General features: G+C 46.3%; 1 protein-coding gene across 1 annotated transcript; it reads right to left on the bottom strand.

The window, feature by feature from the left end:
- Positions 1 to 1,622: 1,622 nt before the first annotated feature.
- LOC142864120 (ubiquitin carboxyl-terminal hydrolase 17-like protein 6) lies at positions 1,623 to 3,200 on the bottom strand. The gene has a single exon (XM_075997270.1). The coding sequence runs from the start codon at positions 3,198 to 3,200 to the stop codon at positions 1,623 to 1,625; it is 1,578 nt and encodes a 525-aa protein (XP_075853385.1).
- Between the last annotated feature and the right edge of the window lie 12,076 nt (positions 3,201 to 15,276).

Below are 15,276 nucleotides of genomic sequence, written 5' to 3'. Positions count from 1 at the left end.
GTGATTTAAAGCTCACCAACTGCATTGAATGTGAGCCCAATTGAGAATAAGTCTGCACCCAACACTTACCACACTTGAATTTTCACAAACATCACTCAGATACATTGTTTTTTAAAAATTATTATTACATTTTTATTTTTACACTTTAAAAATACAGAGTTTATTATATGTCTATTATGGTTCCATAAAATTATATTTAATAATTGAAGGATATGTGTTTTTTTTTCGGCATATTATGGGGGTACAGATTTTAAGGTTTCAATAAATGCCCAGTCCCCCCCTCCCCCAACAAGTCTGAGTCTTCAGCATGACCATCCCCCTGATGCCGCACATCTCACTCATTATATATGTTTCCCCCTCCCCCTCCCACCTGACCAATACCCTATTACTGTAGTACCTATGTGTCCACTTAGGTGCTGCTCAGTTCATACCAATTTGCTGGTGAGTATATGTGGTGCTTGTTTTTGCATTCTTGGGAAACTTCACTTAATAGTATGGGTTGCAGCTCTAACCAGGAAAATGTAAGATACATTGTTAATGTGTATGTTTTTGATTCATAAGGGGTGAGTTTTACCATAGATTTCTGTATTTCTAATAAGGTGCTACCAAGGTTTTCATTGCTCTCACATAATTAAACATTGATGACTATAACTACCAAGAAATTGAACTGGGGTGTTTTAGAAATTAAGCTCTTTGCAACATAGGGAGACACCAAACGCACAACAACAAAACATTCGCCGGGCACGGTGTCACCTGCCTGTGGTTGCAGCTGAGCCAGGAGGATGTCTGAAGCCTGGAGTTGGGGGTAGCAGTGAACTGTGACCTTGCGACTGCATCCGCTCCACCCTGGGTAAAGAATGAGTCTCTGCTGCCGAGGGAAAAAAGGAACTACAGTACCTATGTCACATTGGGATGAATTTTATTAACATTTAACAGATTTTAAAACTACAGCTTTGCAATGAAATTTAATAACCTCATACAGACAAGTCCATATTGGATCATGAAGCACAAGGAGCACCATATCTAGAAAAAATGTAGACTTTCCAGCCTACTGTATCCAGAGAACACACCATTGCACTTAATTTGATAACCCACCAAAATCCATGGAACAATCTTTACCAGCTGAAGGCTTGGAGCGGTAAAACCATCATACGTGTCTTGAAACCTTACTCCTATTTCAATTACTTAAAGTGTCGCACATGATTCCCAGATATCCCACGATACCAAAAGGCAAACATCTCACACCCACCCACAAGTGAGAACAAGTACTAACACAGCACCACCAGAAAATCATGAGACTCCATATTAAATTCCACACACTCTAAAAACCTCACAGTGGAATCCTACACTTCAAAACCTAAAAATCAGAATTCACAATGAATTTCATATACAGTGAACATCTGCACGTAGAAAGTTCCTTCAAATGTTCAGAACACTCAAAAATCCAAAGAAAATATTTCACATATGTGGCCACATCCTGGAATGCAGCCACCAGGAACCAATGGCTGCAGGTGTTTGTAGCCAAACCGGACCTCTTCATTTCCAAGTTTCTTCCTCCAGTACTGACTTGTGTGTGTGTGTGTGTGTGAGTCACTGCACATGCATCAGTTCTCATACTGATATTACTGGAACACAACCAGAGAACTTGTGCCGTGCTTGTTCCTCCTCTTGCTACCCCTGGCCCTCCCACCCACACAAGGGACTTTGCTAGCTTTCAGGGACACCTGGACTCTTTCTTCCTTGTCTGATGCGGGCAGCAAGTTATTGTCCTTTGTCATCTCCGTCTTGTATTTTGGTGGATGAATCACAACTGCATTGGAAGGCAGGGTGGATTCAATTTTTCGGAAGTTCACCGCAGGCTTTGGTCGGTTTTGTTCCAGGAGGCACTTCCACTGATCTAAGGAGAGCTCCGTAGTTGCTGTCTTTTCCAAGCGTTCCTCAAACTCGGGAATCTTGACGCCAGAGTCACTTTTGAGCTCCCGTTGGGTTGCTCCCTTGTCCGTGTCTTCAGCCCCACGGGCTCTTGGTTTCTTCCCTGTGGAGGCACACCCACCGTCTCTCCCCAATTCACTCTTCTGGATGTAAAAGAGAAGGTAGGCAGGTTGACTGAGGACAGAAGAAATGTGACAGGCGGTCACCTTAGCATCATCCATTTTGTACCACTGGCCATTCCCAGCTTTGACATAGCAGAAGTAATGTCCACTTTGACAGCTGCTCCCAGCATGGACCAGCACAGCATACAGGAGGTAAACAAGGGGTCCTCTGTTCCGCTGAGACATGTATGGTTGCATGTCAAGGCACTCGGGATATTGCACTTCTTTTGCAATTTTGTTGCCTGTGACATCTGAGAACCTTTTCAACACAAGCATCAGGACCTTGGAGGCAGTGTGCACAGTCAGAGACTTGGACGCAGGGACCTTCTTTAGACAAGTACCACAGTGATAGGCATCCTGTCCGTCCATGTGCTCGGGCTTCACCAACCATTGCAAAGCTTGGTTCAGGCTCTGAGCTGCCTCGATATCCAAGGCGATGTCCAGGTAAGGTTCAAAGGTGTCTGAAATGCCATGGCAGTGCAGACACTTGATCTGAGACCTCCAGTAGCCTCCAAATATTTGACGGATTAGGGTTGTGTCCTCAGAGTGACCGTCTAAGGGCTCGTGCCCAGACACACAAGCTCTCTTCATGGCATCCACAGTGCACATGAGAAACTCATGGGCATCTTCCTGGTTGTATCTGTGGAAGCCAGCAGCCAGTGCCAGCGAGGGCTTGATCACCTGGCCAGGCTGGGTTAGCACCCGGGTGACATGAGCTTCCATAGTGCACAGCATGCAGCATTCCTGACGACGACAGCTTAGAGAATGCTCCTGGGACAGCACATAGTTGGCGAGGGGTGGTGTGTACGTCAGGCACTGCAGTGCAGCATTCATGTAGCACGTGTTTCCCACATTGCAGAGCCCAGCACCAACCCCATAAGGTCTCTTCCAGGTCAGCAGCAGTTTGTCCCTGGGAGCCAATGGCTTTGTCCCAGGAGCCTGTTTTAAATGCAGGTCGGGATCTCTCTTAGATAGCAGTGAAGAGTTCTTAGGTCGGTAACAACTGGGGTTATCCATATCGTCAGCTAAATTTGGCTGAGAAATTTTGAGTTTTGCAAAGGCATTGAAAGGAGGCTCCCCTCCCTGGAGGACTGAAGCAGCCTTCATGTTTCCGGGAGCGATGATCACGAAGCTCCCCCGCTGGGACCGTAAGTTGAGGAAGGACGATGCTTTCCCTTCTGAGAGCGCCTTCAAATGGCAGGTCCGTCTCCACATCAGCCTTTTTATAGCTAGCCCGACTCACCACACCCACTCCCGAGGCACAACATCCACCAGTCACGCCCAAGCACTCAATCGGATTAGGAAGCCTCAGGGTGTGTTCTCTGGCAGTCCCCAGATAATCCGACCAGCACCCTCCCCATTACTATTTGTGCAACACCTGGGGCAGATTGAACTAGCAGGATCCCGATTAAGTACCCTTAATCAGGATTTAACAAGGGTGGGGTGGTGGACATATATTTGTCCTAGCCCTTTGCAAACAATAATGGGGGAACGTTAGATATTGAATAACAAGTCAGACTCACGCTTCGAGATTTTATTTCTCATTGCAAAGCTACAGTTCCTAAGGCAGAATGGCACTGGTGTAAGATCAGACATAGAGACCAATGGAATAGAGCAAAAGGCCCAGAAATAGCCCTCCTTCTATGGTCAATAGAGTGAATGATTGGTGCAAAGGTAATAACACTTTTCAGTGTGGACAGGATAGTGTTTTCAAAAAAGGCTGCTCTGAAACTTCGATATCCACAAAATAATGTAAATTTCCACACTCAGCCCTCAAGTCACAGAAAGATGCCTCCGCTTCTCAGACTCCAAAGTGCAGTTTCGAAATCTCGTCACCCCTTCCATGGCTCAGGCCTGCCGCTACAGCCAGCACACCCACTCACTAGGTACAAGGTCAACAATCAGATCCAAACCATTAATGGCCTCAGGGGGATTACAGTGGGGTCCCTTGTGTTCTGGTGGGAATCCCATGGGCCTAATCCACGTTACTATTTATTGAACACCGGAAGCAGATTCAGATATCAGTATTGTCCTGAAATACCCTGAGAGTACCTCTGAGTCACGGTGGTGGGTTTCCCTCTGTCTGGCTTCTTCCAACAGAAAGAGAAGGGATAACATGGGAATAAGTGACGTGTGTATGCCTCTGTGTGCGTTTGTGTGTCTGTGTGTGTGCGTGTGTGTGTTTCTATACTTTCATGCGTTTACATGTGCGAAGCACTAAAATGCCTTAGGATGCTGATAAGCAGAATTTGGACTCTTCCTTCCTGATTTTATATCTTACTACAAACTACATTAATAAGTCACTGCGTTGCTGGCACAAGATCAAACCTAGAGATCAAAGGAACAGAATCCGTAGCCCAGATACAGCCCCTGCCGTCTGTGGTGCACTGGGTTGAGTGATTGATACAAGGGTGTCCAAACTCTTATGGAGAAAGTGCAGTCGTCTTTATAAAATACAGGATTGTGAAACTCTGATATCCACAGGAAACCTTCAAAGTTTGACCCTAAACAAATACGACACAAAATAACAAAATTACCTGGCAGAAAATACGAAAGTGTATCTTTAAATTGATGAACAAGTAAATATACAAAGTAAACGATGAAACGTTTAGAAGATGACATGGGGGATGTGTTCTCGGCACTGAATTTCTGGGGATTTCTTGGATATAACACCAAAGAATAGGCACAAAAGAAAAAAGCAAGTAAATTGGGGTTTAGCTACATTAAAACTTTTATTCATCATGGCCACCAGGAAATGAGTAACAATAAAACGCATAGGATGGGAGAAATTATTTGCCAATTTTATATGCGATAAAGGACCAGGTAACCAGAATATTAAAACTTGTATGCAACTTAAAACAAAATTAAAAGCAAAAGGTACAAAAATAGCATTTTTCCTAGAAAAGATGCACAATGGCCAATGAATTCATAAACGGATGATCAATATCGTTATATATTAGGGAAGCACTAATCAAAATACAATGAGATAATGCTCTGCTACGGTGAGGGTGGCTAAAGATTCAATCAATCAATCAACCAACCGATCAATCAAAGCGGAGACCAAGAAGCGCTGTTAAGGAGGTAGAACAATGGAATCTCCTTACATTGGTATTCAGAAAGAGAACATGATGAAATTCCTGTCCAAAACAACATGACCATTCATTACAAAGTTAAACACATAATCATCACATGATCTAGAAACGGAACTCCTATGTATATACACAAAGGATTGAAAAGCAGACACTCAAAGAAATATTTGTGCATCGTTGTTCATATTATCAAAGTTCACAACATCAAGGGTGAAAAGAAAGCAAAGATTCAACGGTGGATGAATGGATTTAAAAACTGTGGCGTTTGGGTGTGTGTTTTCCTGTGTGTGTCACGGAACATCGTTGAGCCTTGAAAATAAAGTTGTCTGTATTCAGGTTGCTAATGGAGGAGAGAGAGTGGAAATGAAGCTTCTATCCACCAACATTGCAGAGGTGAAAACAACGTTCACCGTGTCTGTACACATAAGTAGAAGACGGAAATGAAGATGCAGAAAACAGAGCTCCATCTGCCTCTCTAGAGGCATTTTAGGAGCAATCCTTGGAGTCAAAAGGCAAGGTGGAAAATCAGCCAGTCACTCAAGGGCAAATACTTGAGGATTCATGTCAGGAGAGGTCTCCAGACCAGTCACTTCCATGGTGACAGAAAGGAGAACTGTAGTGTAGAAGGATTTCCCAGAGGGAAAACGTGGAGTTAAGGTTTGAACATTGCCGAGTTTCAGTTGGGAAAATGAGAAGTTCCAGAGGACGGTGGTTAGGGTTACACCTCAAGGTGAATGCAATGAATCTCGGGGAATCACAAATGGAAATACAATTAAAATGCTTCATCTAATATTAAGTACATTTCAGCTCAATAAAAATGCAAAGTGCAAGATGAAACAGGTGTATGTACAAAACTTTAATTTTCCTAAAGAAAGCATATGTTCTTAAAACCGTGCAGGTATACCAATACATTTGTTGTAAATAGGCTTCCAAATGGCAAACGACAAAGAGGAGTGCTTCCGTTCCCGGGACCATTAATGGAAATGTAACTGGATTACGCTGATTAGGTCAGGTCACACCCACAACTGCCAACCCACGGAACTGTATAAAAGTCGGCTCAGACAGGAAGCCTCCCTCAGTGCCCCTTGCCCAGGAGTCCCGGCTGCTGCAGCACACCCGGCGCAGAGCTGGCCCCGCAGTAGGCTCCCCTCCTCTGAGAACCCACTGACAGACAACAGGGGGTCCCCGCACTTCAGGTTGGTGACTTGCACTGATGTCTTCAGAAAATTAGTAGAGTACAAGAAATACATGGTATTCAGGTTGTAGGTCAAAGATAGGTATTCTGTTTTTATGATTGTACTTCTTTGAAAAGAGACCTAAAATACTTGAGTGAAATGCCAATTATCTCACACAAATTCACATTCCTAAGGAAATACACCCCCCCCCAACCCCCGACTTTGTAGGGAAACGGTTTTGGAAACGTGGTGCTATTGTCCGTAAGCAGTAAAGGCTGAATATTTCAGTTCTCCTTCGTTTCTTCAAACAGTTCACTGTGCACGTTTTAGAAAATACATAGAGGGTGGGCTTGTGGAGATAGGACAGTTAATGAAAGACTGTAGACCATAAACTTGCAGCAGAGCAGGGGAAAATTACATTTGCGTGTGAATTTGAGTTAGGAAATTGAATATTTTACCATCGATAGTGACAATTCAAAAGGTAACAGGAAAGCATGTTTGATTTCAGATTTTCAAATATTTGTGCCCCACGATTCTGGATCCCATTTTCTGTAGCTTCGATTTTTTGTCGCTCCTGGAAAATATTGTCCTTCATTTCACTCATAGAGGAAAGTGTCATAGAGCTTATCAAAGTCTGCAGCGTCAACGATTCTGGGGTAAAAACCTAAATTGATCGTTTCAGTACGTCAGGTCTAAGACAGGGCCCTATTTTGGGGATCGGTAATGATAGGAGAGGAAGGTAACACATCAGGGAATGAGAGTCCACTTTGTGAGGAAAGGACTTGAGGAAGTGGCTGACATGGCTTCCTTAAGGGGAAGAAGGTGTCGCGGGAATTTTTTGCACTATGCGAATTCATAGTGCTCTTAACGATCTTTTTTTTTTCTTTTACTCAGCAGATCCAAAGGTCCACCCCTGAGGTCATCCAACCTCAAGCTGCCGGGAGATGAGACGGGTGGCGGGTCACTACCCACAGTCTGAGAAGAACACACTCAGCAGAGCCCAGACTATGAGGAAGCAGCAGAGGGGACTCGCAGGGCCCAGGGCTCCCCGACCCGAGGAAGAGAATCCCAGGGTAAGGGGAGACGACGATCTTTGGGGATCAGGGGACACACAGACCTCAGAGTCGGGGAGTGACTGTAGAAAATTCTGACACCATAAGCCAGTTTTCATTCCTACCCAAGGATGGCCCTGCCCGAGGCCTCCTTACCATCAGGGGAGTCTGTCAGAGACTCTGAGGACCAAACTCACCTCCCAGTGAGTTCACGTGCAGCCAGGATTTTGTCCTGGTGCTGAGATCTGGTTCATGGCGCCCACCCCTAGAACCTTTAATCTCTACTCCTAATGCCCTTCCTAACGGGTGCTTTTGGTTATGACGTCCTGGCTCGAGTGTGCAAGCACCTAATTGGCTACTTGTGGCGCTCACCTCCCTAAAAGCAATATTCAGGTCTGAATGGAAACTCTGTCCTTACGTTGCCGTTGGACGGCTGCCCCTGACTGCTGCTGAATCGCTCGCTGACCACTGTCCTTGTTCACCCACAGGTCAAGTGCAGGGACTGTGGGGCTTTTGGACACACGGCCAGAAGCACCAGGTGCCCCATGAAGCGCTGGGGTGGAGCCCTGGCGCCGCAGCCCTTGGGCCCCAATAGGGGGAAGGAGAACCTGGCACCCCGGAAGCCCCATGATCTCCAGGACCCAGTGTCACTCGACCAGAGTGAGAGGGAGAAGGAGCAGAGACCGAGGTGAGCCATGGGGGAGGTGTAGCCGCTGCCTGGGCCCTGGACCCCCAAAAGGTGGTGTGTCTCCTTCTCACACCTCGTGCACAGCCTCGTGCAGGCAAGGAAAACAGTACTGGGGGGACAAAGGGCCAGGAGGTCCCTTTCGGGTAGGTCTCCTGCCCCAGGAGCTCTCTCTCCTCCTGCACATTCAGGAAGGGGAGGCCGGAGCAGCTGCTGAGCTTGTGCACATGACCGGCAGAAAGGGTGTGGAGACTTCAGGAAAGTCCTTGCTGGGAAAACCCGGAGGGCTGCCTGGAGTAGGGCAGGGATCTGACAAGAGGGAAGGTGCAGCTTTAGCCCAGGTCACGGGGCTTCAACACCTGTGTCACACCCAAACAGTCACTGGGACCCTGCCCCCAAAAGGATTCCTCCCTGTGTGGACGGGAAATCCCTGGGTGTTGATCACACCCTTTGTTCCGCAGGCAGGAGCAGCAGCAGAGGAAGTCTGTCCTGCAGGCGTTTCCCAGGACACCCCAAGGGAGGCCCCAGCAGGACTGCAAGGAAGTGCCGCAACCTTGTGCCTACCTGAGGGTGAGTGTGGCCCTGGTCCCTGCTCCCTGGGCCTGCTGGGCACCCCCGCTGCGTGTCCCTCCAGGCCCCGCTGTGTCTAGTCCTAGTTCTAGTCCTTACCCCCGAGCGAGTGTTAGTTAGAAATCCTTTGGGGCCAAGCTGATTCCAGTTTGTGTCCCTCTCAGATGTCATTTTTCCCATTTCCTCGTTTCAGCAAATTTACTTCCAAGCCTCCCAACGCTATGTGTGTGGGGGCACGTGCAAATCTGTTACCAGATTATTGCAAAAGCCAGAATCCTACATCCAGAAACACACATCTCTTGAGTGGATAAATATTCCGAAATTCCCTGTCCCGCCTCCTCACCCACCCAACTGCTCTCTGAAGAACATGAGGCAGTTACACTCCATGGGATGAAACGTGTGTTTCAAGGTCCTGCAGAGGGGGCGCTGATTTGAAGACCACCCTGTGGAATAGGACCTAGTCCGGGATCCCGTTCATTCTGTACTTGTCCCGATCACCCCAGGTGGAGAGCCTGTCCATATTTAGAATGACTTCTCATAATTAGGTCCTCGTGACATCTAAGTTGCTTGGATCCTCGTTTCTAATCCTATGTGGTTGATTTTCATGTTGAGTCGTCGGTGAGGAGTTTCTAACGTGTGTTCTGCCTTTTCCTACAGATTCCGAGCAGACCCGTGCCGGTCTACACAACCAACGACAGGCCTGCCCTGGACCCTCCTCTTAGAAGCCAGCCACCTGCCAGGGATGACATGAGCTCCACGTTCTCCTCACTGTCTCCCATGGAAATGCAGAGACTGAGCTCCTTCTGCAGTAGTGGACCAGATAGAGGACAGGCAGGGCTCCTCACAGAGACCCCGAAGCCTGCGTTCAAGGGCTACGGCCAGGACCCTCTCGCCATTGACAGGCTGGCCCCGAGCAGAGGTGACCGCAGCTTCCTTGGAGCTCCCCACGCTGCCTCCACAACCCCTGTCCTGGGAGACGTCCTCAAGCCCCAGGCAGGGCACAAGCGTCCTGTTCTGATCTCACAGCCCTGCCCACCGCCTGCCACACGGAGCTCGGGCCAAGACTTCAATCTCAGCATCAGGGCACCCGGCAAGAGACCTGCAGAGACCCCCACCCAGACTTGCCAGCGTCCTCCAAAGAAACCCAGACGAAACCCCTTGGAGACACCTCAGAAGAGCACTCAGAGGCCGAAGCTGAGCCCTGTGCGGGCTGACCTGCCTCCACCAAGAGAAGCTGGACTTGAATGCAAAGTGGCGCCTCAGTGGACCGGGAAGAGTGCAAGCCAGGTGCCCAGCAGTGACCTGCAGCCTCCACATGGCAGAAGTCTCCTGAGCCCTGTCCAGGCCTGCACCGAGCCCCGTCTCCCGTCACCCAGCCCTGCTCCAGGCCAGCCCCTCAGGATGGCCTTCAGGAGACTGGACAGCGGACAGTGGAGCTCCAGGCTCCTGCCAGCTCCCTCCTGCCTCCTCCCTGAGAAGCCAGGTCCTCCTGCCCAGAACCCTCACGCCCCAGAGAAGTCTGAGGCTCCCTGTGCCCGGGTCCCACCGAGTGTCCTGTATGAGGACCTTCGGCTTTCCTCGTCCTCTGAGGACACTGACTCCGAGTGAGACATTGTGTACTTGGGGTCCAAGTGTGTGTACTTCGCGGTGTCTGGCTGGTGCCTGGGTCCTTCATCTCTGAAGCCCTGTCCCGTCCTCAGGGGAGAGGCTTTGACTCTGGAAGTTGTCAGGGGAACCCAGGCTTGGGATATTTCTTCACCTTGTACATTGGAGTTCTCTAATGTCACTGTATGAAAGTCTCTTTGCACTTTGCTTCTCTGTCAATAAAATTGTCACCTCGATACCAGGCCGTGTCCTATTTTTTCTTTATCCCAGTGCAAATTACGTAAAACCTATCTCTATAGGTGGAAGTTTATGGAAGGTGATGAGGAGGCTGGCAGGTCTAATGGCTCCTTAACAATTCAGAATCTCAGGCAAAATTCATCTCCATCCGATCCCAAGCCACTAAGATTGTGGGAGGGACCTGTGGATTTACATGGGGACAAGGACCCGTGCGCTGTTCGTTCTGGTCAGCCAGATCCCCACACTTAGCTTCCTGAGCTGGGAAAGAAGCCCCAGCACACGACCCCTCCACCCCGACCCTCACACCCCAGGAAAAATAGGCGTCGTTCTCCAGAGGATCCCCCATCGCCGCCGCCCCCACCCCCCAAAACATCACTTTCCTTTGCCGAGTCCTAGTAAACTTAGATCAAAATAGGAGTCTGAGGAAGGCAGCCTATGGAAATTTATGTGTATGCCCCTATTAATGCAAACTTCACTGGGCATCTGCTCCGTGTCCACACCCTCCTTACTGTACACCCTGTGCTGAGAACTTCAAGATGTTACCAGAATCAATTCCATAGCTGCTCAGGGAGGAACGCCCATGTCCTGGGAGGAAGGAGGACATGGGGACTGGGAGGGAGCAGCAGGGCAGGAGCAGACACTGCAGAGTGTGAGGAAAAACTGTCTCTGCCGGGATTCTGCTCTCAGGAGGAGTGATCTCCGAGCTCCCCTCATGGGTACAAGCTTCTGGAGACAAAATGACGTCAAAATCCCAGGCTGCTGCTACCAAAGGTGTAGAAGAGACACCCACACACAACCCTGCCGTCTCTGGTGGACGGGTTTGAGTCACTGACACCAGGGTGTCAAAACTTTTCTAGGCACAAGGGCATTCCTTGCCTAATAGGGTGCCGTGAAACTTAGACTATCCGAAGAAACCCCAAAGTTGGACCTTACACAAAAAAACACCCAAAGAAATAAAATTCCTAGACACAAAATACTGAAATACAACCTGAAATTCAGAAAACACTAAATGTACAAAGTCAACCATGAAACGTAGAACATATGGGGGGAATGTTCAGGGCACGGGATTTTCTAAGGATTTCTTGCACATGACACCAACAATCAGGCATAAGAAAATAAATAGATTGGGGTGTATCAAAATTGGAACATTTTTTATTTTTCTCCAGCATATTGTGGGGGTACAAATGTTAGGGTCATGTCTATCACCCTTGCCCACCCCCTCCTTTGAGTCAGAGCTTCAAGCATGTCCTTCCCCCAGTTGGTGCGCAGTGCATTCACTATGAGTGTATATAACCGTCCCCTCTCCCGCCACCTGCCCGACACAGGATAAATGTGATTCCTTTATGTCCACTTAGGTGTTGATCACTTAATACCAATTTGCTGGTGAGTACATGTGATGCTTATATTTCCATTCTTGGGATACTTCACTTAATAGAATGGGTTCCAGCTCTATCCAGGAATAAACAAATGATGCTGCATCACCGTTGTTTCCTACAACTGAAGAGTACTCCATGGCACACATATACCACGTTTTATTAATCGACTCATGTATTGATGGGCACTTGGGTTGTTTCCGCTTCTTTGCAATTGTGAATTGTGCTGCCCTGAACATTCGAGTGCAGGTGTCTTCTTCTTAGAGTGACTTTTGTTCTTTTGGAAGGGTGCCGAGTCATGGGATTGCTGGATCAAAGGCTAGATAGACTTGTTGATCCAGTCGCTTTAGGGAATCTCCATATTGCTTTCCACAGAGAATGAACTAGTTTGCAGTCCCACCGGCAGCGTAAGAGTGTTCCTATCTCTCTGCATCCACGCCAACATTAGAACTTTTATGCTTCAAGGCCACTCTAAAACAATGACGGAACTACCAAAAGGAGGCGACAAAATATTTGCAAAATATATTTCTGATCAAGAAGGAGTATCCATGACTTGATACTACTATGCAAAAAAAGAAAAAAAAAAAAAAAAAGAAGGAGTATCCAGAATATTACAAAAGTTTGTGACTTAGAAACAAATTAAATCCCAAAAATGTATAAAAGTAGACGTTTCACCAGAGAAGATATGAAATGGCCAAAGAATTCTTGAAGGGAGGCTCAAAATCCTTCTTTATTAGGGAAACACTACTCCAAATACAAAGAGATAATGCTCTGCTCTTCTGAGGCTTGAGACATTCAATCTATCAGTCAGTCAAAGCAGAGATTCAGAACCATTGTTCAGGATATATTGAATGAGAATCTCTGCACATTGCTACTGAGAATGAGAAAATGAGGAAACTCCTGTGGAAAACCACACGACCATTCCTCACAAAATTAAATGGATAATTATCATATAAGGCAGAAACGTCCCTCTTAGCTACATAGACAAAAGACTGAAAGGCAGACGCTCTAAGAGAAACTTCTATACCTTTCCTCATTCTACCAAAATTCCAGAAAGGACACAGTGAAAACCACCCAAATATTCAACAGTGGATGAACGGATGAAAACAATGGGGTGTTTGGGTGTGTGTTTTTCTATGTGTGTCCCGTAACATCATTTGGCCTTAACAATAGATAAAGTGGCCTCTTTGAAGGTTGCTAAGGGAGGAGAATTGGTGGTAATAAAGCTTCTGTCAGCCAATATGAGAGGGGTGAAAACAACGTTCACAGTGTCCGTACAAATAAGTGGAAGATGGAAATGAAAATGCAAGAAACACAGACCCATCTGGCTCTCTAGAGGTATTTTAGAAAAACTTCCTTGAGGCACAAGGCATGGTGAAACATCAGCCAGTCACCCAAGGACAAATACTTGAGGATTCATGCCATGTGAGTTCTCCAGACCAGTCACATCCGTGGTGACACAAAGGAGAATTGTAGTTTGGAAGGAGTTCCCAGAGGGAAAACGTGGAGTTAAGGATTAATACATATAGAGTTTCAGTTGGGAAAATGAGAAGTCCCTGGGAGGTGGATGGTGGTTAGGGTTACACCTGAAGGAGAATGCACTGAATGTCACAGAATCCTGCTCGGGTGAATACGATTAAAATGCTGCATTTCATATTAACTATATTTTATTTCAATAAAAATGCAAAGTGCAAGATGAAACAGGTATATGCACAAAAATTTATTTTTCCTACACATGAAAGTGGTATCTCGGGATTACAACATAAGCATGAGTGTGATTTAAAGCTCACCAACTGCATTGAATGTGAGCCCAATTGAGAATAAGTCTGCACCCAACACTTACCACACTTGAATTTTCACAAACATCACTCAGATACATTGTTTTTTAAAAATTATTATTACATTTTTATTTTTACACTTTAAAAATACAGAGTTTATTATATGTCTATTATGGTTCCATAAAATTATATTTAATAATTGAAGGATATGTGTTTTTTTTTTCGGCATATTATGGGGGTACAGATTTTAAGGTTTCAATAAATGCCCAGTCCCCCCCTCCCCCAACAAGTCTGAGTCTTCAGCATGACCATCCCCCTGATGCCGCACATCTCACTCATTATATATGTTTCCCCCTCCCCCTCCCACCTGACCAATACCCTATTACTGTAGTACCTATGTGTCCACTTAGGTGCTGCTCAGTTCATACCAATTTGCTGGTGAGTATATGTGGTGCTTGTTTTTGCATTCTTGGGAAACTTCACTTAATAGTATGGGTTGCAGCTCTAACCAGGAAAATGTAAGATACATTGTTAATGTGTATGTTTTTGATTCATAAGGGGTGAGTTTTACCATAGATTTCTGTATTTCTAATAAGGTGCTACCAAGGTTTTCATTGCTCTCACATAATTAAACATTGATGACTATAACTACCAAGAAATTGAACTGGGGTGTTTTAGAAATTAAGCTCTTTGCAACATAGGGAGACACCAAACGCACAACAACAAAACATTCGCCGGGCACGGTGTCACCTGCCTGTGGTTGCAGCTGAGCCAGGAGGATGTCTGAAGCCTGGAGTTGGGGGTAGCAGTGAACTGTGACCTTGCGACTGCATCCGCTCCACCCTGGGTAAAGAATGAGTCTCTGCTGCCGAGGGAAAAAAGGAACTACAGTACCTATGTCACATTGGGATGAATTTTATTAACATTTAACAGATTTTAAAACTACAGCTTTGCAATGAAATTTAATAACCTCATACAGACAAGTCCATATTGGATCATGAAGCACAAGGAGCACCATATCTAGAAAAAATGTAGACTTTCCAGCCTACTGTATCCAGAGAACACACCATTGCACTTAATTTGATAACCCACCAAAATCCATGGAACAATCTTTACCAGCTGAAGGCTTGGAGCGGTAAAACCATCATACGTGTCTTGAAACCTTACTCCTATTTCAATTACTTAAAGTGTCGCACATGATTCCCAGATATCCCACGATACCAAAAGGCAAACATCTCACACCCACCCACAAGTGAGAACAAGTACTAACACAGCACCACCAGAAAATCATGAGACTCCATATTAAATTCCACACACTCTAAAAACCTCACAGTGGAATCCTACACTTCAAAACCTAAAAATCAGAATTCACAATGAATTTCATATACAGTGAACATCTGCACGTAGAAAGTTCCTTCAAATGTTCAGAACACTCAAAAATCCAAAGAAAATATTTCACATATGTGGCCACATCCTGGAATGCAGCCACCAGGAACCAATGGCTGCAGGTGTTTGTAGCCAAACCGGACCTCTTCATTTCCAAGTTTCTTCCTCCAGTACTGACTTGTGTGTGTGTGTGTGTGTGAGTCACTGCACATGCATCAGTTCTCATACTGATA

The sequence above is a fragment of the Microcebus murinus genome, chromosome 24 (assembly GCF_040939455.1).
Source record: "Microcebus murinus isolate Inina chromosome 24, M.murinus_Inina_mat1.0, whole genome shotgun sequence".
NCBI lineage: Eukaryota > Metazoa > Chordata > Mammalia > Primates > Cheirogaleidae > Microcebus > Microcebus murinus.
This window is presented reverse-complemented; position numbering and strand designations above follow the sequence as displayed.